General features: G+C 40.7%; 1 protein-coding gene across 1 annotated transcript in view; it reads left to right on the top strand.

The window, feature by feature from the left end:
• Positions 1 to 18,612, top strand: part of gtf3c2 (general transcription factor IIIC, polypeptide 2, beta) — a 68,390-nt gene extending 49,778 nt beyond the window's left edge. The window contains exons 15-20 of the mRNA XM_061706909.1: positions 10,109 to 10,270; positions 10,628 to 10,706; positions 11,772 to 11,900; positions 12,155 to 12,415; positions 13,774 to 13,881; positions 17,149 to 18,612. Of these exons, the coding sequence (XP_061562893.1) occupies positions 10,109 to 10,270; positions 10,628 to 10,706; positions 11,772 to 11,900; positions 12,155 to 12,415; positions 13,774 to 13,881; positions 17,149 to 17,349 (940 nt within the window). The 3' untranslated portion in view covers positions 17,350 to 18,612. The remainder of the gene's footprint in view (positions 1 to 10,108; positions 10,271 to 10,627; positions 10,707 to 11,771; positions 11,901 to 12,154; positions 12,416 to 13,773; positions 13,882 to 17,148) is intronic.
• Positions 18,613 to 24,737: the final 6,125 nt, after the last annotated feature.

The following is a 24,737-nucleotide window of genomic DNA, read 5'->3' as shown; positions in this document are numbered from 1 at the left end:
GCTTACTTTACTCCCAGACTTAGACATTCAATGAAGCTGGAATCATCTCCCCTCTGCCAATTATGTACACAAGGTTGCTTAGGTACTTTTGTACATATGTTTTGGGAATGCCCTGGAGTACAGTTGTTTTGGTTACAAGTCACCAAATCTTTATCCAAAATCTTAAATAAGGAGGTTCCATGCTGTCCCGTACTTTGTCTGCTGAATGATAATTCTCAATTTGTAATGTCAATACACGAAAAAAGAATTTGGCTTTCCGGCTTAACTGCTGCTAAAAAAATTTTGGTAGTACGGTGGAAACCACCACATAATCTATCACTGGATCACTGGTGGCATCTTCTGATGGATATTTTAACCCTTGAGCTCTCTGTTGCACGGTCTCATGGAGCAAAAGAAAAGACCATAAAATCCTGGTCAGAAGCCATCAGAGCTGTGAAGTCTTGCCTATAAAGGGGGGGAACGGGGAGGGGATGGTGCAGATCACTCACTGGGGTGGGAGGGTTTTTCTTTTTCTTTTTGTTGATTAATTGCCAGTATTGGGATGGGTATGCAAGGGTGTGTGTGTGTGGATGTGAATGTGTGTCTGTGTGAGAGCGTGTATGTATATGTATGTGGGTCAAGGAGGAGACAGACAAGCATAAATATGTACAACATATGAAATATTTTTGTTTTGTTCTAACTATTGTGACAAATTTTTTCCCCTGTTTTTTGTGTTTGTTTTTTTTTTTTCAGATGTACAGTGGGCATGTTGCTACAGCAGAGCGGTGCTTGTGACTGTCTGCTCCTTTTTTCTTTTTAAAAGTTGGCAAAAAATTAATAAAAAATTGTTAACAAAAAAAAAAAAAAACAGGCCACATCATGAGTAAATATTTTCCCTCTAACATTCCCCCCTGTTTATCATTTTAGGATAATGCACATGCAGTATATCAAATCTTGGTAACTTGACAAGCATTTTCTACCAGACCATCATTAATTACACGACATCATCCTGCATCGCCTGTTGGAATTTCGCCTCCAGCAGTGCGAGGTCCGAATCTTCAGCAGTGGACGCAGCATACTGGACCATAGCAGTATATTGAATCATGGAGACGTTGATCATACGCGATATCATACAGCGGACACAGGGTATAATGCAGCAAATGAACACACAGAATAATATGAGAACACTACCAATGGGCATAAGTAGCTTAGTGAGTCTTCCAGACCAGCCTCCGGACCAGATCCAGGACCATATATCCCAGCCGGAGGCGGATTCATAAACATCACCTTTTTTCATTTGCGCAAGCAGATCATTCATATGACTGATGGTGTCAGAAATATTTGCAGCAGCATCAGGAATATAAGTACAACATTTTTCACCAATGACATGACACAAACCTCCTTGTGAGGCTAAGAGCAGATCTAAGGCAAATTGATGTTGCATCAGCATGGTACGAGTGGCGACCATGAAGGGCGGGAGAGATGACATGCCCTTAGTCAGAATTGCTGTTAAGTTTTCCAGTTGAATATGCACTGCATCTACGCCGTGAGCATTCTTAACAGCCCCCCACCACGGAAACACACCGGCGAAGAACTTCTCTCCGGCGGTGGTCTGTACTGGAACATCGCCAGCACGCTTCTGCCTGTAGTGGGGATAATGATGGGTGGAGTATGTCAACTGGTCGTACAGGGTAATAGCAGGTGTGAGTTCAATCAGGGTGCAGGTCCCGATCCAGCCGTAGGGAAGAACCTGATACACATCATAACCACAGAGCCACGCAGCGCTTGTGGGGCTGCTGCATCCTTCATCAGAAGGCCAGGAAACAGCATCTGTGTCAGAAAAGTTACCTGTCAGGTCACTCACAGAAGCGGCGTTAGCGCGGGGACCGAGGCAAACCGACTGATTATAAAGAGGCCCTTCACCACACGTGGCGTTGACTGTCATCCGACAGCCGGAGGTGGAGCCTACTGGAACGCTCGGTTTAGCACCCGCGTATGAACGCCTGAAACAAAGTGGAAAGTTTTCAGGAACTTGTGCAGGTTCAATAGACATCACAGGCTGGTTAAGGTCAGGGTGTTCTCTGGCTTCCGTGCCATTCACTCTGATCAGATTCTGATTCCAGCGAGAACATTCAGAGACATCAGTTAAGTTCAACTTTAACCACTTCGTTCTGACAGGTTTTCCAGACGTATTTGTTGCTTTGAACATACCCTTTAACACACAGATAACATCAGAGACAGTCAATGGTTTAGGTTTTACAAAGGACGAGTCCCGCTGTGAGTGGGGCATGAGGGAACATGCATAACAAGAGGAGTTAACATGTAAGGCGTCAACAATAGACTTCACAGCCGTCCACCAGGAGTTTACTCGTCCTGCAGGATCTCGGTCTCGGTCGGACCATGCATTTGTAATAGGAGCAGACATTGTTTCACCTTTACCATTGATTTGAACATGTTTATCATGTTTACTCTTCACATTTCCATTCCATGTTGTGATTTCAACTTTGGGAGCACTGTCCGTGTAGCAGATCTTGTACTGGTACCGGGGAGGCTTCGCCTCCACCCAAGGAGAGATGAGGAAATCAGCACAAGATGCAGCGTTAGGTGAGCTGCGTTGGTCAGGTCGCAGAGTGATGACGAGGTTTCTTCTGGAGGATGTGAGGCTGAGTTGCTTCCTCCACTGTAGAGCTTTCCGGTCAGTGGTGGAGGACGACCAGTCGGCGTTGGACTCACCTACGAGGTATTTCCAGGACCACGTGTAATAGTCACCAAGAGTCATGTACCAAATCATTACAGGATACGTGCCACCAAACATCCTCATCACCCCACTCCTGTCGAGTCGCCACACGTCGTTGGACTTGGGTCACGTGTGGAAGGGGATGACGAAGGTGGTGGTCTTGGTCCGTGGAGCACATAGAATAGTGGTGTGCGGGTCAGAGGTGGAACATTTCATCACATCAGTCACAGACCTTTTTCTCCTGGCAGCGGTGCGTTGAATGTCCGATGGGGAACGAAGCATCAGCAGGGTACACGCCACGAGGCCCAAAAAGGCCAGGATCACCAGACAGCGCAGAGCCATGTCTTCTTTTCTTCACCGGTTTGAGACGACAGGTCCCTATTGGTTCCTGCCCCCTTTGTAGCCGGGCTTCGTTGCTACTCTATCAGTAGATTCTCACTCTGGCTCGGTGATGATGCGCTTACAGTATGACTGGTGGATCCAAGAGGGCCTTTCCGCAATTTTAATCGCCGTGGGTGTCGTCAGGAGAACTTGATACGGCCCGTCCCACCGTGGTGCCGCCCATTTGTCTCGCCGTAGGACCTTGACGAGGACAAAGTCTCCAGCCTTGAGTGCCTGTAAGATAGGAGCAGAAGACTCTGGGAGATCATTGTGTTCCTTGACAAGCCTGTGGGAAAACATGCTTTTCATCCAGTCCGCCAATGTGTGCTCATTATCACTCTTGGTAAGGGGCGCGTCTGTATTAGGGAGGGGGAACCTTCTCCCATGTACTATTTCGAAGGGAGTTAACCCTCCGTGGCATGCAGTAATACGCATCCACATTTTAACTAGAGACAGACAATCGGGCCAAGGTCTTCTAGTTTCTGCCATAGTTTTTCTGAGCCTCTCTTTAATCGTAGCATTGGTTCTTTCCACTAGTCCTGCACTTTGGAGGTGATATGAGCAATGATTTTTCAGCTCAAACCCCAGGGTGGTGGCACACAATGCTAACACTTCATTTACAAAATGAGTTCCATTATCTGATCTTATGATAAGAGGAATACCATAAGTTGGGAAAAAATGTGAACACAGGTGTTTAGCCACTGTTACAGCATCACAACGCTTTACAGGGTACATTTCTGTACCCTGTAACAACAGTATTTACATCCTTGTGATGGTGAAAAGTTCAATGAAGTCCATGTGAATTACTTCAAATGGATGTTTTGGTTCTGGGAACCTTCCCCTTTTGGGTCTCAGTCTCCCTTGTGCATTATGTTTCATACATATCATGCACCGTCTGCAGAAGTCTCTGGCACAATCCGAAAAATTTAAAGTATGGAATGTTTCATTTACTATGTTTACCATCCCCCCTGTTGAGACATGGGTCAAACCCGTGACTCATCTGTGCTGCCCCTTTAAAAAGTGACTGGGGAAGGATCGGCTTGCCATTGACATACTGAACATAATATTTTATTCCGGGTCTGAATTTTAACCACGTCTTTTGTTCATTCAAAGGTTCTGTCTTTTGAGCATCACTTATGATCATGGAATCGAGTGGAGCTAAGATAAAAAGTAAGTCAGCGTGAGGGTCATTTCGAGTGGCAGCTCGTTTTGCTGCCTGATCTGCAGTACGGCCTTCATAAAACCCTCTGCTGCATCAACCGAAAGATAAAACGGTCTATCGTCATCAGGCAATGCCAGGACGATATTTGTTTGCAACAACTGTTTCAGTGTTATGAATGCCTGAATAGTGGCTGGGTTCCAAATTACCTTGTCTGTGAGAGACAGGCTGTTACCATTGATAATGTTTTGAATAGGCTGGATAACTTTAGCATATTCTGGAATCCAGGTCCTGCAGAAGTTACACAGCTCAGGAATCACAAAGACAGCGATAGTTTTCCCCTTGAATACTGAGGTTTATGAATGGCAATTCATTTTGTCGGGCATGTTTAAGGGCTGCAAAGATGTCTACCACATCGTTTGGACCCTGTTTCGGAGGTTCAGGTACTACTCATTTCTGTTAGGCTGAGTTGGGATTATTTGGGCGTTTATCTTGCTGTGGCTGTTTCTTTTATTTGCAGGATTAGTCTTGCAATCCCTGGAAAAATGTCCAGGTTTCCCGCAATGCCACCAATTTGGATCAGATTTTGGTCTGTTTTCCCAATTTCCTCCTGTATTCCTCATCCCTGACTTTTCTTTCACAGCCAGCGCCCTTTGTGTGTGGGAGGCAAATTCCACGGCCTGTGCTACAGAGCCTGTGGTCTGATGAACCCAGTATTTCGTTACAAAGTGTCGCTGTGGTCCCTCCAGGAACGCTTTTTTAAAATTTTTGCTGGTAAGCTCCATTGTCTGCGGGGTCATAAGGAATGCCAGAATTATGCCGGAAAACCGCTTCTAAACGAACTACGTATTCTTCAGCAGGTTCTGGATCCCTTTGTTTGCATACCGCAATACGGGTGTAGTCTGCTCCCCGACGGAAGGTCGTAATAATGCGATTGTTTAACCGTGTTACTGCTTCGGTCAAGGCCTGAGAGTCAGTAGGTAAAATCACTGGAGGATTTGCTGCATCATGTCCAGTGAAGTCACCTTGTATACGTCCAAGTCTGTGCCCAAGTTTTTTACTGACTACATGAAGCACCTCTAAGCCATTCAGGTGAAAGCTGTTCATCAATTCTACCAAGTCAGTTACGAACTGGTTGGCATCCTGAAATGGGTCTGCAACACCATCAGCAGCTTTCATCATTTCATCTTTGGACCACGCTCGAAAAACCATAATGGTCGGGTTATCATCACCACCTTGACCGTAACGCGGATTGGCCACCTGGATTAATGGACAATTCAGGTCGGTGGGGGGCGCGGCACATCCTGGGTCAGATTCAGAGTCTGGGTCAGAGTCCGTTTTACCATATCCAGGTTTTTGTTTTATTTCTTTAAGGTCGGACACAGGATACAGCTCTTTCTTCTGTTTTGCGAAGTTCAACTTTATGTTTTGTTTTTACGTCTTGGGTTTGTTGAACCCGAGATGGTGCAGGAAAAGCACGTTTCGAGATCTTTTTCAGTTTAACAGAATCCTTACGATTCTTACGGGAGTCACGCGTATTCGTTTTAGCAGTCTCGGGTTCGTTTTGATCAGTTACAGTTGGTCATTAGGGCGTCCCCTATTACCGTTCTCAACATCACAGTTTCTCCGTGAAGAAGTCGTTTCTTCATCTTCTTTTATCATTGTATATATTTTTTCAGCTTTATTTTTCTCCTCCTCCTCTCGTCTCTTACTCTGTCAGCCACTGCTCAGAAAATCCATAATGGACCTTTAATTCTACTTTTCTTTTCTTCTTCAAATTAATCAGAATTTATTTATAAAAGTCTTAAAACAAAACTTAGGATAAATTCTGATGCTTAAACTACACATCAACAACAACTAACTAAACATTAAACACAAACTTGAGATCATCTATGTGTGGGTTTGTGTATCAGTGCGTATGTGTGAATTATTTCTTTTCAAACTAAATTCTTGAGTGAATTTTTCAGAGAGAACTAAAAACACGAGTATTCTTATGCAGTGAAACACCGTCCTGAACACGACTTCACATCTGCAAAAACGTCCTCTCTGAAGCTCACGTGTTGTTTACCAGATAAAAAGTCTCCCTCGTGTGAAACAGATTACATCATCCAAAGAGAGCTGGTTATTCGTATTATTTTAACAAAAATGTCAACAGAGAACCTCATAGGAAATTTAACATTGAACTTATGGACATCTAGTCTTAAAATGACAGGGTATTTCTATTCGCAGGCTTCATTAAGCCTCCAACTTACGCAGCTTCTCGTGAACGCGCATCAGACAGGCAACCTTGGAGCGCGCTTTCACACACACTGCTGCAGCCGTTACATACAGTACACACACACAGCGTGCTCACACATTGGCCACAACGGCTTTGTTTCTCTTTCATATATATATAGCATCCTTAGTCAATACACACTGTTTCGAGTTAGAGGTACCCATGGTTCTGTGTAAAATGTCACTGACACACAAATTGACAGTAAGTTCATGAACAGACTGTATCTAAAATACAGCGGTGCTCATTTTACGGGCTGAAACCCAACCTGTTGAAACCGTCAATTGTCAGTACATGATTTTACGACGGATAAAATAAAAAAAATGACTGATATGTTTCACGCTCGTGTAACAATCAATCCAATCATATACATCTCATTCATACAATGGCATGAATTACGTTTCATTCCGGTCAAAACGTACAAAACCAGGTCAAATACAGCATTACAACAGTAATCTGTGCCAATTCGTGCGGTGAATCAACCCTAATTTAACAATTCTATGCCACAAGTGACGAGAATTACGTTTCTATACGGTCAAAACGTACAAAGACCGGGTCAAATACAGTATTACAACAGTAATCTGTGCCAATTCGTGCGGTGAATCAACCCTAATTTAACAATTCAACGTCACTTCACCTGCAGGGCTTTTTGCAACACAAACTTTTCCAACACTAACTTCGCGCGGTTCCAGTCATACATCTCACCTTTTCCGAGATCACTGGTTTTGAGTTTGTTGATCCCTCAGCCTCCCACCGCCGTCGAGGACCAAGGGCCACCGACCTGGGATGAATTCACATCTCAGGGTTTTGGCACCGCAGATGGCTATTCAGCGATGACTGTCGACAGGTTTCGGTGGCTGTAATCTCGGCGTCGGTGGGAAGTCCGGGATCCGGCTCGAAGGACCAATTTATGTTAGAGAGAAAAACACTCAGTGATCTGAAGAAAGAGGCTGAGACATCTTATTTTCTTACATGCATGGGTAGGCGCACGAGCAGCGAACTACAACGGTCCTGCCCCCAGCAAAGTTTATTTAAAGACATGTAAAAATGGGTGTGTATTTACAGAAGAAAAGGGTGTAGATTTTAGAGTACAATCAAGAAGTAGGCGTGCTGTGGGTGTGTTGTGGATCACATCATCGCGCATTGGATTCAGATGAGGCGACCTTGACGCGGTTCACACGATGCAGCAAAGAATGGTGAGAAAAGCAGATAGATAAAAGAAACAATCAAACAGGCCACATCATGAGTAAATATTTTCCCTCTAACAGTTACCATCTTATTACATAGGCAACATAAATTGCCCACCGTTCTGCCTTGAAGTCGATTTCAAATAAAACAAAGCAGATGTCCCGCCTTGAAAATGATTCCAGAAGACCCTAAGACGTTGTATAGAGTTGAGTGGATGTAGAACATTAACAAATAATGACCTCAGAGCCTGAATGGCCTTGAACCCCCTTCCAGGGAAGGCTGATTCAAACAAATCCAAATAAAACTTTATAGAATTCTTTTTTTTCTTTGCGGATCTATAACTAATTTGATAAAATCGATCCCCGGTTCGACTCCCAGGCCCGGCAGGGGCCTTTCTGTGTGGAGTTTGCATGTTCTCCCCGTGCTTGCGTGGGTTTTCTCTGGGTACTCCGGCTTCCTCCCACAGTCCAAAAACATGCATATTTAGGTTAATCGGTGATTCTAAATTGCCCGTAGGTGTGAGCGTGAGTGTGGTTGTGAGCATGGTTTGTGTGTCTATATGTGGCCCTGTGATGGACTGGTGACCTGTCCAGGGTGTAACCCCTGCCTCTCACCTAAAATAAGCTGGGATAGGCTCCAGCAGACCCCCGTGACCCCGCAAGGGATAAAGCGGGTAAGATAATGGATTGATGGATGGAACTAATTTGATAACCATCAATTTTGGGTTTTTTGGGGTTTTTTTTTTACTTTTTCATCACCAGAATTGTTTTCACTACTATAATTAACAATATTAAGGCTCAGTATAGATTCAACATGTCAAAATATATCCCTCATATAGAGGGAAAGCTCATGCGTAGTCTTGAGGATGTAAACTCACCAGCAACTTTATTAGGTACACCTTGCTACTAGCGGGTTGGGACCCATTTTGTCTTCAGAACCACCTTAATCCTTGTGGCATAGATTCAAGGTTGTGGAAACATTCCTCAGAGTTTGGTCCATACTCAGATGATAGCGTCACACAGTTGCTGCAGATTTGTCGGCTGCACATCCATGATGTGAATCTCCTGTTCCACCACATCTCAAATATTGGACTGAGATCTGGTGACTGTGGAGGCTGTTTGAGTAGTGAACATGCATGTTCAGGAAACCAGTCTGAGATGATTCTTTATGACATGTTTTCCTGCTGGAAGTAACATCAGAAGATGGTCCACTGTGGTCATAAATGGATGGACATGGTCAGCACCAATACTCTGGTAGTCTGTGGTGTTGAGATGATGATCAGCTGGTACTAATGGACCCAAAGTGTGCCAGGAAAATACCCCCCCACACCATTACACCAGCCTGAACCGTTGATACAAGGCAGGATGGATCCATGCTTTCATGTTGTTGACACCAAATTCTGACCCTACCGTCCGACCGTCGTAGCAGAAATAGAGACTCATCAGCCCAGGAAACATTTTTCCTTCTTCTGGTGTAAAATTTTGTTGAGCCTGTGTGAACTGTAGCCTCCATTTCCTGTTCTTAGCTGACCCGGCGTGGTCTTCTGCTGCTGTAGATGCTCTTCTGCAGACCTCGGTTGTAACTAGTGGTTATTATGAGTTACTGTTGCCTTTCTATCAGCTCAAACCAGTCTGGCCATTCTCCTCTGGCCTCTGGCATCAACAAGGCATTTGCGCCCACAGAACTGCAGCTCATTTTCTATTTTTCAGACCGTTCTCTGTAAACCCTAGAGATGGTTGTGGGTGAAAATCCCAGTAGATCAGCAGTTTCTGAAATACTCAGAGCAGCCAGTCTGGCACCAACAACCATGACACGTTCAAAGTCACTTAAATCACCTTTCTTCCCCGTTCTGATGCTGGTTTGAACTGCAGCAGATCGTCTGGACCACGTCTACATGCCTAAATGCATTGAGTTGCTGCCATGTGATTGGCTGATTAGAAATTTGCATTAATGAGCAGTTGGACAGGTGTACCTAACAAAATGGCCGGTGAGTGTATGTGATGCGAGGAAAGCTCATTTTTATTTAAAAAGAATTTGAGATATTAAATACGAGCAATTTTGTTATTTTTCTGTTACTCAGCACTTTTTGTGATACCTGACCTGAAACGTTTATCATCCTTGTGTTTTTCTCTGTTCCTCACATAAAAAACATTGAAATCCCTATCGATTTTATCTGTTTTATGACAAACACTGCCACCACATTCGGCCAGTGTAAGGGCACGGCTGGAATACACTTCAGCATTGCAATAAAAACAAATAAAATCAGTAATTCAGTCATTTTATATGTCCAATAAATGGAAAATAATGCATTGTTTTCCCGATATTTGCATGTAATTAATCAGACGTGTGCTCTGGTAAATGTGTCTCTGTCTCTTTCTCTCTTTCCTCTCAGAGACCTGTTGACAACAGCAGGTGAGGATCGCTTTGTGAAGATGTGGAATCTGAGCAGGGTCTCTGATCCACTTATTGTTCAGAAACGCTGTCTGGTCAATGAAATCTACTGGCCATTGAATGCACCCGGGCTCCTGGTTTCCCAAGATTGTGCCTTTGCAGTGTAAGAAAGCCTTTCTGTCAACACTTACATCTATGTTCACACAATTTGCATGGCAGTGGGCGAGGAACACGTGTTTCCCTTGACTCTCTGCATCACTGTCTGAATCAAATTGTGAGGAACATTAATATGAATATGAACAATGTCTAACTGAACAGTTGATATAAGATTTTAATGATGCATTTTAATATAGCACTTCAAGTTTATCACTTAAAACATTTGGAGCCAGATGACACTGCCAAGACATTAGAAAACTGTGCATGAGTGCATTTTCTTTTTCCTATTTTCTTCCTGTGTGTCCTATTTCCTTATGCTGTTCTTTATTTCCTGCTCTGGACACTTTTTTTTTCTTTCTTTTAGGAAAGGTTCACAGGGAGTCCATTACATTGACCATAACATGAGGTCGTACTTTGCAGTTCCTCGGAGCGCCTCTGTGTGGGTGAGTGCAAGTCACTGACTCCCCCCTTTGTTTCAAACATAGATTTGCTTTTCCCTGATAATGATTGATTCATGTGCAAGACTGTTAACGTCCAAGAGACATTTGACTATTATGACTATAATTACACGTCCTATTCTGTTTTAGGATCTGAATACTAACAATATAGTTGCTGTTCTTGTCAATTTATCTGTGAAGTTCTTGCTGAGATGCATTATATTCACATGTTGGGTAGATGGGGCTTGGTAGGTACTGGAACAGCCAGACAATAAAATATACTGTTATTCTTTGTGTATTTCTGGACAGAAAAGAGAAAAATCCTCTTCAGGCCAAAAGCCATGTCATTGTTTTTAGCTTTTTAGCTTCTATTGATCTACAGTATCTTCTACACTGGCCTCGTCTTATTCAGTGTTACTGGGAGTTGAAACCTTTCTCATTTATTGTATGGAGAAAGGAAGGCTACGCCCTGTACAGGTTAGCAGTCCTTTGACGCATTAAGATCTTATTTATTTCACTCAAGCATCTTGTTCGTATTGGAGATCAGATTTATTACATTTACCTTTGGGGTTTAATAGTATTTTAACTTGAATCGAATGCAAACAAATACAAATTAGACTTTTTTGAAGTAAGTTTTCACAATACTTGAATAGTACTATACGTGCCAGTAGGAGTGTACACCGAGTAGTACGTTGCTGCCACTAAACCTGAACCCTGGGGTGTCATTTCTGCTCATTTGAATAATAACTACATTGTATTTCTACTTAACCTTAGTCAGACACTGAACCCAATTGAAAATCTTTAGAGGGAGCTGTGACTCACGGTTTAAGAGTACCTTTGATAAAATTACAGACTTCTACATGCTTTGCAAGTGGGAAAACCTGCAAAATCAGCAGTATATCGAATAATTGTTCTCCCCACTGTAGCTGTTATTTTTTTCCCAAACTCAGTCATAAATTCATTGTATTTGTCTTTGCATATTTACGTGGAAAAAAGAAAAATCTTACAATCTACATATACTATTCCATCAGTAGTTCTAGATGTGATTGGTCTGTTCATGTGTCATTGCAGTCTATGTCGTACTCGGACTGGTTACACAGCGTGTTGTCATCAGACGTCCTTGGGGAGGTTATTCTCTCCATCTTACCTGCGATGACTTACTCTGCTCCCAACGTCAAACGAACGATAGAGAGACGATTTGTAAGTTTTTCTTTTTCTCTCCAATCTAGAATTTTCCATTTGAAGTTAAAAATACATAAAATGTAACATGATTCAACATTACACTTGACAACATCTATATTTCCTGCACCTCTTATGTGTCCTTGGTAGTTTTTATTTTATTGCCAGAAATGCACATGTTTAAATAAAACCAGCAAATGTAATGAATTGTGTTTTCTGTTGCTACAATAACAGAATCACATGAAGTGTGAACTGACAACTTTATTTCCCTTCAGCCTGTCAGCATCACATCCATGGAACTTTATGATGCAAGTGAAGAAAAAAATAAAGAGGTTGGAGAAGTGGAAGAGGAAGGAGATGTTGTTGGTGGACAGGAAAAAGGAAAGACAGAAAAAGTAGACGCTGCACCTGAAGAAGGGAATGACAACCACAATGAAGGGGAGAGAGAAAGGAACGATGGATGTCCTCGTGTGAAATTTCAGACATACAAGGAGGCTGTAAAGAAATATTACCTGCGTTATCAAGACAGCGATCTGGTGGGTCATACGTATCCATAGAGGAGATGGCAATAATTTAAAGCAATTACAGATTTATGTTTGTTTTATTTATAGAAAAAATGTACAGATTGTGTAAAGCTGTAAGATAGGGATGGGAGATATTTTACCGTTCACGATGTACCGTCAAAAAAATTCCCCACGATAAGAATTTGTCATCTCGCAGTAAAAATGATAAATTCCCGTTGATTTGTTTTTGTGTAAAACTGATTTATGGTTCTGCGTTAAATCCACGGAAGGAAGGAAGGAAGGAAGGAAGGAAGGAAGGAAGGAAGGAAGGAAGGAAGGAAGGAAGGAAGGAAGGAAGGAAGGAAGGAAGGAAGGAAGGAAGGAAGGAAGGAAGGAAGGAAGGAAGGAAGGAAGGAAGGAAGGAAGGAAGGAAGGAAGGAAGGAAGGAAGGAAGGAAGGAAGGAAGGAAGGAAGGAAGGAAGGAAGGAAGGAAGGAAGGAAGGAAGGAAGGAAGGAAGGAAGGAAGGAAGGAAGGAAGGAAGGAAGGAAGGAAGGAAGGAAGGAAGGAAGGAAGGAAGGAAGGAAGGAAGGAAGGAAGGAAGGAAGGAAGGAAGGAAGGAAGGAAGGAAGGAAGGAAGGAAGGAAGGAAGGAAGGAAGGAAGGAAGGAAGGAAGGAAGGAAGGAAGGAAGGAAGGAAGGAAGGAAGGAAGGAAGGAAGGAAGGAAGGAAGGAAGGAAGGAAGGAAGGAAGGAAGGAAGGAAGGAAGGAAGGAAGGAAGGAAGGAAGGAAGGAAGGAAGGAAGGAAGGAAGGAAGGAAGGAAGGAAGGAAGGAAGGAAGGAAGGAAGGAAGGAAGGAAGGAAGGAAGGAAGGAAGGAAGGAAGGAAGGAAGGAAGGAAGGAAGGAAGGAAGGAAGGAAGGAAGGAAGGAAGGAAGGAAGGAAGGAAGGAAGGAAGGAAGGAAGGAAGGAAGGAAGGAAGGAAGGAAGGAAGGAAGGAAGGAAGGAAGGAAGGAAGGAAGGAAGGAAGGAAGGAAGGAAGGAAGGAAGGAAGGAAGGAAGGAAGGAAGGAAAAATTCCTGTTGATGACGTTTTTGTGTTGGTATTTTTTTTATCGGGATAAATGCCAGAAATTATTGTGATAAATCTTTTAGTCCATACCGCCCATCCCTACTGTAAGACATCTGTTCACAATTTTTTGCATTTGCTAGCTAGTATCAGTTTGTAGAGAAACCTATCAGATGATTTGATCAATGACTTAAATCCTCACATATTGACATATTGAAGAAAAGAAAGCTTTTGGTGAAGATGCACGTATGAATATTTTAATGTATTTTATGTGCATGTAAATATTGTACATTTAACTTTGCAATAATTATCCCCTCATAATTCTAGCGGAAACTTGCAGCAAGTGAGAAGCGATCTTTGTGGAAGCACATGAAAGATACAGAAGCAATGGGGAAGATAAACATGGATGACATGTCTTTGGCTGCGATACATAAGGTATGTGTAAACATGTACAGAGTGCAGACATCATCACTCCACCTCTAAATGATGAGGGAACAATAACCACCACAATGAGTTAGAAAGGAACCTGAGGCGAAATATGTTTAGATGGCTTCCCTCCATCATCTGCTCCTTCTTGTGATGGGCAGCAATACAATCAGGCTAAATCTAATGTCTAAGATGAGAAAAATGTCACCCTGAATGGGAGGACAAAGGGGTAGATGGATAGCGGCTATTTTGATGATTTGATGTGTTTCATTTTAAGAGGCTATTGTGAGGGTGTCTCTTCCCTAAGGGATGAAGATAATCAATAGTCTTTGTGGGACTGTTGGGAAATAAAAGGCCCAGGGGGGTTTGACTGGCTTTTTGTCTAAAGGGGATAAATAGAAAGGTAGTATCTCAAGATTTAATATTTTTTTTATATTTTTGTTACTTTATACAACAGTAATTCAAGTAGTTGTAAAAATAATCTTTCAGATACTTTAAAGAAATTAGCAAAGTTCATGTATGTGGAGTCTCCAGGGACCAATAATAGAGCCTTGCTAATCTTCCTGTACATCCTTACGACGCTGCGCTGTCTCATAATTGACAAATGCACAGACCGATTTGCAAATACACACACCGTTTCACAAATGCACAGAACAATTCACACGTGCGTAGGACAAGATATACAAATGTATTTTTGATGCACACACAAATATAACCTGATTTACAAACGTTTTTTTGTTTGTGAGCTGCGCTGGATTTGTGTTTGACTTTTGAGACTCCTCTGACGTGACTCGATCCACAAATAGGTTTTTTTTAACACGGAAGGATCTGCAACCAATCAGATTAAAGGGGCGGATACACCTGCTTTTTGAACTGCGTTCGCTTAGAAAAGTGATTAATATTTCGAGTTGGTGGAGTAAAGATAAATAAACAGCAACAGGAGATAAAAGATAAATAAACAGGATGGAGAGGAGATCACTGTTCTGATTTTCTTGTGATATCGGTAAAGAAAAGCGATCTGAGATGGTTTGTGGGGCCGTTCAACCAGAGCCGTCAGGAGACTGCACTCTGCACTGGTGAAAAGATGCGGCCCGCTCACTCCTCAGGTTAAGGAGGAGACCTGAGCTCAGTGCGGGGTCCTCCCGGGGTTCGTAGAGGATGGTAATGCCCAGGACTGTTAGGTAGGAGCACTGGATGATATTATGGCGGAAAAAACCGGGATAAAAAAAAAAAAGCTTGTTTTTAAGACATTTAAAATAGGTTAAAATAGGTATTACATGCCATAATAGATCCCCTTAATTAATCCTCGAATCCCTTAATTAATCCTCGAAAGGAAATAGAGGGAATGCGCATGACGTCACAGATGCGACTTCACAGCGGGTTACGCCCACTGAGTGGCAGAAAGACTGAGTGGCAGAAAGACTGAGTGGCAGCGTAGACTTTCAGTTTGAGCAACTCAAAAACATCTAAAATGGGAAAGAGCCGTTGTGCGATCAACTGCTTAAGAGAGATGTTGGATTTTTGGGTAGCTAACATTAAACGGTCAAATCATAAAGTTCGGTGTCCTCATCGCTTTAATTTCTACAACAAATCCTGCCTTGAAGTCGGACCAAGCGTCAAGACTTTTGTACGCCTTCAAGCTTTGCTTTGTGTATTTCCCCGGCGTAGAAATTAAGTACACATAAATATCAGGAAACTGGATTCATGGCCAAATATTAATGTCCATGGACCACTGGTTCTTTGGGTAACTGTACGGGTCACTGTAAAGTCCAACTGCCTTTAGCTTTTTTGCCACTCAGTGCGAGTAAGGGGGCTGGTCCAGTGGGAAACTGACATCAATGCATAGTGTACCCTCTATAAATTTTTGCATTTGTCATGATTTCAGTCTGCAGATGTATTGTAGAGGTTTATAGATGTGGGTAAGCAGAACCTCCTGCAGCAGTCTGTGTTGCAGCAGATCTGAAGACGTGAAGAGGATGCTGGGGTTCTTGCTTACCTGTTTTTCCTTTAAGTTCCTCAGTGTTTTCAGCAAGATGTTGCATATTTTCTTTACTTTTATCACATCTGTTTAATATCTGTTGGGGCAATACTATCATAACCAGTAGTCATTAGAGACAGGCTTTTCAGGTCAAACGTGTGCCAATATTCTGCCATGTTTTCAATTCCTGTATCTCTCAAACATGATTGATCCCCAAAGGGAAATGTATTACTTGTTCTTTATGGGAACAACCCTGAGGTGGAACAGTGGGGCGTTTTGGTTACACATCCGTTTTGCTTGGGAAGTAGTAACTGACAGGTATTGCAAGCAATTTACATTTTTTTTATTTTTGTTGTTTATTGACAGTTTAATATTTTCTAGTGAGAGCATCTTTCATACTCGAATGCAAAAAACAAAGATTTCCAATTGAGTGAACGGTAAATTAGGCTCTAAACAGAGACAAAGAAGTGAAACTGAAATGATTAATTAGGGCATTAACTTCTTGCTGAACTGAGAATGCAGTGGAAACATGTTGTAGATGCTGCATCAGGCCCAGGGAACCTCAAAAACCTTCAGGGGGGTTGTGAGAAAACAGTTTGTCTATCAGCTATGCAAAAAAAGCAAGTGAATTATGGCTCTTGTGAGTTTTGGGAATGACCTGATAGTTGCTTATATTGAGATCACAAACAACAAATGTTCTACCATCCATTTCCATTTCCATTTATTCTTTATTTCATTCAAAAAAAATAAAACAATTCAATACAAACACAAATGTTCTTAAATTGTGAATGAAAAGGGAGCAGGAAAGAAGAAGAATCTTATCTGCCCCTTTTTCCAAGAAATAACTTCACAAATAACATAAATTAAAAATGAAAAAAAAAAACACAAAAAAAACAACTAAGTAAATAAAAAAATAAATGAAATTACCGCCGTCTATGGGTATGTTAATCAAACTTAACTAACATATTTCATTATATTTACTTAACATACAGGCTTTAATTGTTCTTTTGAATGAAATGTTTGATTTGGATTCTTTGTTTTCTTTGTTCAGATTGTTCCATAAACTGATTCCTTTCACAGAAACACAACGTTCCATCAGTTTTGTCCTGAATCTTGGTTTTTAAAAAATCTGTTCCTTTTAAGTTATACTTGCTTTCTCTTTTTTCAAATCTTTTCTGAATGTTGATTGGTAAAGTTTTTTTATGAGCTTTAAACATAATTTGCAGAATACTATAGTCTACTAGTTCATGAAATTTCAACAATTTTAACTGAATCAACTCTCTTCCTCCTCTCTCCAGGTGCGTTTCAACCCGAACTTGAGCAGCCACGTCTGGCTCGTGTCCGGGGGCCAGCCAGGATTGCTGCGACTTCACTGCTTAAGGTCGTTGATCAGCCCGTGTATCAATGAGATGATTGACGGTAGCCAGGCCCATTTCAACCGTCTGCACCCTCCACAAGGCCCAAAGGGATGTGATCAGATAGTCACAGGGCAACTATAGCTGACCTTCAAGTTACTACATCTTTAAAAGGGTGGATCACATTAATACATACACATAATGCCCAGGATATGGGCAAATACACCTCCAGCTAACTGAATGAATATCACTTGAGGTCTCTTGCAGTTTGATACAACAAATCCTGGATGTTCAATTGAGAATGTGCAGATTATAACAGCACTGACCTTTACTGGTGAACATGTGAGAAGCAGCAGAGTACTGAGTGCTGCTTGAGTCTGAACAAATGTGTCCCTGAAGATTTTGACATTTTGGTGCTGTTGTATTAAAATGTGATAACTGGTCAAATGTTCATCTCTACACCCCAGAAGCGATGGCATGTGTGTATTTTTGATTAATTTATTTTCTTGTTGTCCCATGAGTGACTTTGTGGCACCAAATATATTTTTTTTTCACTCAAGCTTCCAGTTGGTCTGAGTTCGCTTCAAACTGAGTTATAAAACTGATTTGTGTCTGTGCCACCTCGTAAAGGTTTGCCATTTCTTTGATAGCTATTGGCTTTTCAGTTTGTCCACGTTTGCTAGTAAACTCCATTTGTAAACATTTACTTTGCACCTTAGTTAGAGTTAATTTCTGTTGTCATGCTGTTGTCCAACATCCCGTCATATGTTGACTCTACTTTCAGATTTTCTGATTTCATCATAGCTCAGAATCTTCTTCTTTCAAGCCCACTGACTTGTGACTAGATACTATCCAAGCCCAAGGTTTAGAAATCTGTTGCTGAATAAGCACTCTGTTTTCTAAAGAGTACATAGTCGTTATTTAAGCATGCAGGATTTAAAGAGGTCAAATTTCCTCCCAGATGGACACATAAGTTGTTTGTTGGTGTCAAGTGAGATCTTTTATTTGATTCAGAGATCTCACATTTAATAAAGACAAATAAATAATTGGTACATAGTGTTGCACACATTAAGGTTTAGTGGGAACTTCAGTAAGTACTCTTTCAGATAATGGAAAACATAACAGATTAACAAATAGCTCTATTTTTTTAAGTCTTGTTTACTGGAATAACATGGAAATGTCATTATTTATTTATGTTTTTGTTGTGTGGATCTAATTTTTCTCTTTTTTTTTTAATGGTTTCCATATCCAAACAACTCAGGCTAGAAATGTTGGAAAGTACTTGAATCTTTTCTTTTCCATTTTGTAACTCTCTGAATTTATTTTTATATTTAAATGTTGTTGTTTTTTATCCTCCTTGCTACTAAATCTTTTTTTTCAAATCTTCTCTTTCACTTGGTATTTCTGTTCTCCTTCAATTGTTCATTACATTTTCTACCTAAAAGTTGTTTTTGAAATGTTACAGATAATTGTGAAAATTTATAAAAATGATAGTTGGAAATCTCTCTTTTCAATTTAATAAAGTCTTTTTTTTCATAATTAGCCATGTGTAGATTGTTTTTTGAATTCATATATTTTGAATTCATTGAGTTGAATTCAACACCTTAAAAGTATGCAAGAGTCTCATCTGTTGCAGTGTTTAAAATGCTGTGTGTGTGTGTGTGTGTGTGTGTGTGTGTGTGTGTGTGTGTGTATATTGTGTGTGTGTTTGTATCTACACACACACACACACACACGTTTGCACCTTCAAGAAAAGACTAAAGCCAAAGTGTTTAGGCAAAAACTCTAGTTCAGCTGCTAAGTAGTTCATTTAGTTGACTTTAAAATAATCCAGCCTTTTGTCCATTACTCCCATTTACAAAAACATTTACCACACACAAAAATATCAAAAATCACAAATGTGGCAAATAGTTTAATGTTGCTTCAACAAAACATTTACACAAGTCCATTTACACAAGTGATTTTGCAAATAAATATTTACAAGTATACACAAACTCACACACTAAAAATATGCGGTATTTGACATGTTTACAACAGTCACACATGACAGTTATCACAAACACCAACAGTAACAACAATCTCATATTCAACTTTCATACTGAACAAACAGTTGTTTTTCTGGACTGAAAAGACATTTACAGAAGGTAAAACTTCACCAAAGGAGACATTCACTATTAAAACTAATGAAAACATAGAATTTTAAAGATTTTATTGATTGATTGGTCCTCCACATGGCATGTCAACAGTCTGATTTGCATGTCAACACATAACATTTTTCTTTACACAATGATGAACAGCTAACAACCATGCAAGTGCTTTGATTACACTGGATATCGAGAAGTTTTCATAAAGCACATCTGCCCTTTCCTCCAAAGCAACGATGAACATCAACATACAACAGTGGCCTGGAAACATTACAGCGGTGCGCTCATCTTTTTTTGTGGTTGCAAAAAGGTAACAAAATACATTTTATTAAAAATAAAGGAAATTAATGATACCAAACATTGCTCGTGCGCAACATCAACAAAGAAACAGGCAAACGGAATAATGCTGAGGATGCTCTTATCATCCATTTATCATCGTTATTTATAATATCTCATACTGCACTATTTTTCTTCTGTATATATTTTTTACTTTTTTATCCTATGGGTGTGTACTGCTGCTCAATGTGAATTTCCCCACTGAGGGATGAATAAAGGAATATCTCTAATATGTTTAGGGCCAAACCCAAATATCGTCAAGTTTCATTATCCAATGGCAGTTTGGGGGAAAGGGTGTAAGTTGTGTGTCACGGCCAACCCTCTTTCTGTTTGTTGAACTTTATATAATGCTCACAAATCTTTAGTAATAGTAAGAATGAATGTTTTCTATTTTTTTACTTCTTTTCTTAATTGTCGTCTTGTCTTTCTTGAGTCTTTGTCGTCATGTGATTGACACAACCCACACTTTAAGCAGAGTATGTTGACCAAGGGTTCCCTGATCTCAGGGTTCCCGAGCATTTGCTACCTGTGTAGCAGACGACCAACCTCAGACTTTTATGTCCCAGCAACTCAGAGACATAAAGGCAGCAAAATCACTGCTTACTGTTCCTCGGTCAAAATTACAGGCAATATTCTCTCAAATAATAATAAAGCTTATGTCAATTATTTTTAATAATATTAGCTCTGGATAACTGAAATTAACATATTTTCTAAAACTTCAGTTGTCTGTTGGTAAGAAAAACTATAAATATATCTGACCAAAGGCTCATTTCTCAAAGGTCTTGATACTCGTGCATCTTTGAAATTATTGAAACTGGACACCTTGTCCAAAGTGTATTTTGTAAGTTAGCATCATCTTTTTAATTTTTCCTCACCAATGTCTTTGATTGGCTTAAACATTACAGTCATCACTTATCAACTGCTGTCATAATACTTCCTCAGGATAAATATTTCCCCTTTTTTGGATTCTTGTTTTTGAGGTGTGGTGTGTCCACATATGACTCATAAGTCTGTAACCTTCATAGTGAAGAAATCAGTAGAATGCAGGAGAAAATGAGTAATTAATATGTTGTATGGAAAATGAACATGATTTCATTGTTCATCAGACAATATTTGATGCAAATGTCAAAAAACAAACTAATCAACTCTGTTGATTAAAACAATGTCTTAATTCCCTTGCAAAATCCTTTATCTATAGTGGAGTTGGTTCTGAAACAAATTACATCAAAGACATCCATGTACCTTATAATTCCTTCGTCAGGTGCTCCATGCCAACATATGAAAGATATTCTTTGTTTACTGTCTATAAATTCCTATTGCAAGGCTGTGTCTCGAGTTATCTTACTCAAGCTCTTAAAGAGAGTTTGTTTGGCAATAACCCAGAATCAAGAATGACTCCAAAGCCATTTCCAAGTCCAGTAAGACTCTGCTCATCTTCATGATTTACAATAAATAAAATTTCTTTCAACAAAAAAATCTAGGCAGTTATTTTCAGCCTAAAGAAATAATATGTATAAGTATTTAGAAATCTTTAAAAGCACATGTATATCAAGTTAAAAATATTAACAAAACCCTCCATTGCAGTGATTTTTGGAGCAACTGTGTTCCTTATAACTAGGAAATATTTCAGTATTCAAGACAGACTATACAAGTCTGACAAATTATTGTTATTGACGCAAGGCAGAACCGGGTGGTTCTGAATGTATCTGGGGTGGTTCTGGTTCTCGGTTCTGGTTATCGCCCCCTGTAAAGAAGGTGGTGGCTCTGGTTCTGTCTGAGGTGGTTCTGGTTATACTGCATTCATTCCTCAGTTCCACATAGGAATGAATAGGATTTGTGTCACAGCGGTAACATCGCCCCATAAGAATGAATGGGGTCATCTTGCAGTGTAACCAGTTACGCTCTACCTCAATATTTTAAAAACTGTAATAGCCTCATAATGAGGCTTCAATATGTTGTAGTCCAAAGTGTCCTGAGTCTTTGAATGGTGTCTCTTCAATAATAATAATAATGAATTTAACTTGTAATGCACTTTACATTCAATGAATCTCAAAGTGCTACACTTAGACCATTATTCATTCATACACATTCTCTCCGGTGGTGGTAAACTACGTTTTGTAGCCACAGCTGCCCTGGGGCAGACTGACGGAAGCGTGGCTGCCATTCCGTGCCAAACGGCCCCTCCGACCACCACCAACATTCATACACATTCACACGGGGCAAGGTGGGTAAGGTGTCTTGCCCAAGGACACTACGACAGAAGCTGGGACAGAGCGGGATTTGAACCACCGACCTTCCGATCATTGGACGACCTACTCTACCACCTGAGCTACAGCCGCCCCATAATCTGCTTCCATAATCAGCATGTTAGCATAAAATTAGCGTTCAATTTCTCAAAAACTGTAAATCACAGCCTAATAGGGCTTTAATATGTTGTAGTCCAAAGCGTAGGCCTACCGAGTCTATGAACATTTAAACTATGTCTCTATGATAAAGTGTGACTGAGAACCAGGCCTCCAAAAATCAGCATATTAACGTTTTAGCATCAGGTAATTGAGCATACCTATGTTTACATACGTAAACATAGGCATGTTTACATACGTAAACATAGGCTGCGTCCGAAATCCCATCCTTCCACCCTAATGAGTAGCAAAAACAGTATGTGAGATTTTTTAGTGCGTACGAAACATTAGTATGTACTCAATAGTATGCTCTATCCATACTCATTCCAGAGAAATGTATTAGTATGGATATAACCTATAGGTTAGCATGGAGCCTTAGCATCGGCACTCAGCACACATGAATGATTTTGATGTGTTCTTGCAATGCAACGGTGTTTGGTTGCTAAGTGATACGTATATGTCATAAGTATAATATTAAGTATAATAATATTATTATATAATATTAATATTATTATATTCATATATAAAATAATATTATATAATGTCATCTTGTTTCGGCCAGGATAAACGGGAAACACGGAGCGGTGCTGCTACTGCTACTGTGACACGTCACTTCCTCCCAACGGCAGGAAGTGACGTGTGCGCTCTTAATAGTACGTCCGAATTAATGCGTACTACTGATATTTACTCAAAAGTGTGCCGAACTTAAGTATACTTTTTAGTATATACTGTTTAGTATGGCATTTCGGACTCACCGATAGTAAGCTCATGTTTACGTGATGCAACATTAGCATTTTAGGCTTATCTGTAATATACTAATTATGCTAGCATGTATGCATGATGTTAGCATCTGCTTGTTTTGTCTGAGGTGGTTCTGGTTGTGTTGTGGGTGGTTCTGGTTCTGTCTGAGGTGGGTGTGGTTGTATTGCGTCGCCATGGGTAACAGCCCCCTAGGAATGAATGGGCCATTTTGGGCTGCTTTTTTGCGTCTAGCTGTGTCACGGTAACACTTTCGACAAAAAAAAATAAAGGCTAGCGTTGCGCGATCGATTTAACGGATTAAAAAAATGCTTGGAAGAAGAAGAAGAAAATATATATCTCCTGTCTGAACTGGTTTTAGTCTCGTTTTTTCCGGCCTTTTTTAAATTTTTTTGTGGGGGTGGGTCTTCCATATCATAGCGGAATCATGCCATACACCCCGTGCGAAGCCTTTGGATTTGGGCCATTTTGCCTTCTATTTTTTTCTTTATTTTTTTGGCGTTTTTTTTCTGGATTTTTTTCAGGGGCTCTGAGGGTGTTTTGTTTGGCCCATTTTCTGTTTGGCCCATTTTCTTTTCATCCCAATATGTGCTGCCACTACTGGCATGCACATTATAATAAATGTGTAAATGTTTGACATGGGCATGCCTAACTGCCCATTTGATGCCAATTGCTGCTGCTTAATGAACGTCTTGCTTGCTGCTGCTTATGTTTGGGGTGGTTCTGGTTGTGTTCAGGGTGGTTTTGGGTGTGTTTGAGGTGGATATTGATCTGTCTGATGTGGTTGTGTTAGGGGTGGTTCTGGTTGTATTCGGAGTAGTTGTGGTTCCGTCTGATGTGGTTCTGGTTGTACTGCATTCATTTCTATGCTCCCCTATAGGAATGAATAGGTTTTGTGTCACTATGGTAACAAGCCTCATAAGAATGAATGAGGCCATTTGGCCCTCATTTTGATGTTAAATTTCTGTGAACCATAGCTTCATGAGGTTTTAATTTGTTGTAGTCCCAGGCGTACTGAGTCTTTGAACATTTGAATGATGTCTCAATGATAACCTGTTGCCGAGCAACAAGCGTGCAAAATCAGATTGATTTTTTTCAGAAAATTCAAAACAGTAACACCTAGCACAAAGAAGCTTGCATACGTTTTAGTCCGAAGCAAACCGAGTCAACGTTTGAATGATGTCTCTACGATGAAGTATGGCTGAACAACAGGTGCCATTTTTTACGCTTTTTGGCATCTAGCATTGCCACAGTAACACTTTTGACAGTCAAGGCACGATGGATACGCACGTGTTAATGTATGACATGCCTGGGTGCATGTTACGGTTCAGGTTGCACTAACGGATGAAAAAACGCTTGGAATAAGCGAAATAATAAGCAGAAGAAGAGGGAAACTAATACTAGATACTAATATATCGCCTGCTTTAACAGTTTTCTTTCCATTTTTTTTCTGGTGTTTTCGGTCATGTTTTGCGACTTTAGCTTGCTACCAAAAATGCACGCATTATTATATGCATGCACTATTTTACAAGGCAAAATAGTTTTTTTTCTCTTTTTTTTTCTCTTTTTTTGGGCTCTAGTGGCCCTTTATTCAAGTTGCAGACAGGAAGGGGGTAGAGAGAGAGAGAATGGGGATGACATGCAGTAAAGGTGCGCAGGCCGGGATTGGAACCTGCAACCGCTGCAGGAGGACTGTAGCCTCAGTATATGAGCCGCTGCTTAACCCACTGCGCAACCGGGCAGCCGATGTCTTTTTTTTAACCATTTTTTTCAGTGTAGTGTCTTGGAATACACCCTGTGCTTTGCAGGGGGTGGGTTTTTTTGGCTTGTTTTTGGCTTACGCCAAAACGCATCACAATATGAGCTGCCACTGCTGGCAATCCCATAATAA

Source organism: Cololabis saira, chromosome 18 (genome assembly GCF_033807715.1).
Source record: "Cololabis saira isolate AMF1-May2022 chromosome 18, fColSai1.1, whole genome shotgun sequence".
NCBI classification, from domain to species: domain Eukaryota; kingdom Metazoa; phylum Chordata; class Actinopteri; order Beloniformes; family Belonidae; genus Cololabis; species Cololabis saira.
This window is presented reverse-complemented; position numbering and strand designations above follow the sequence as displayed.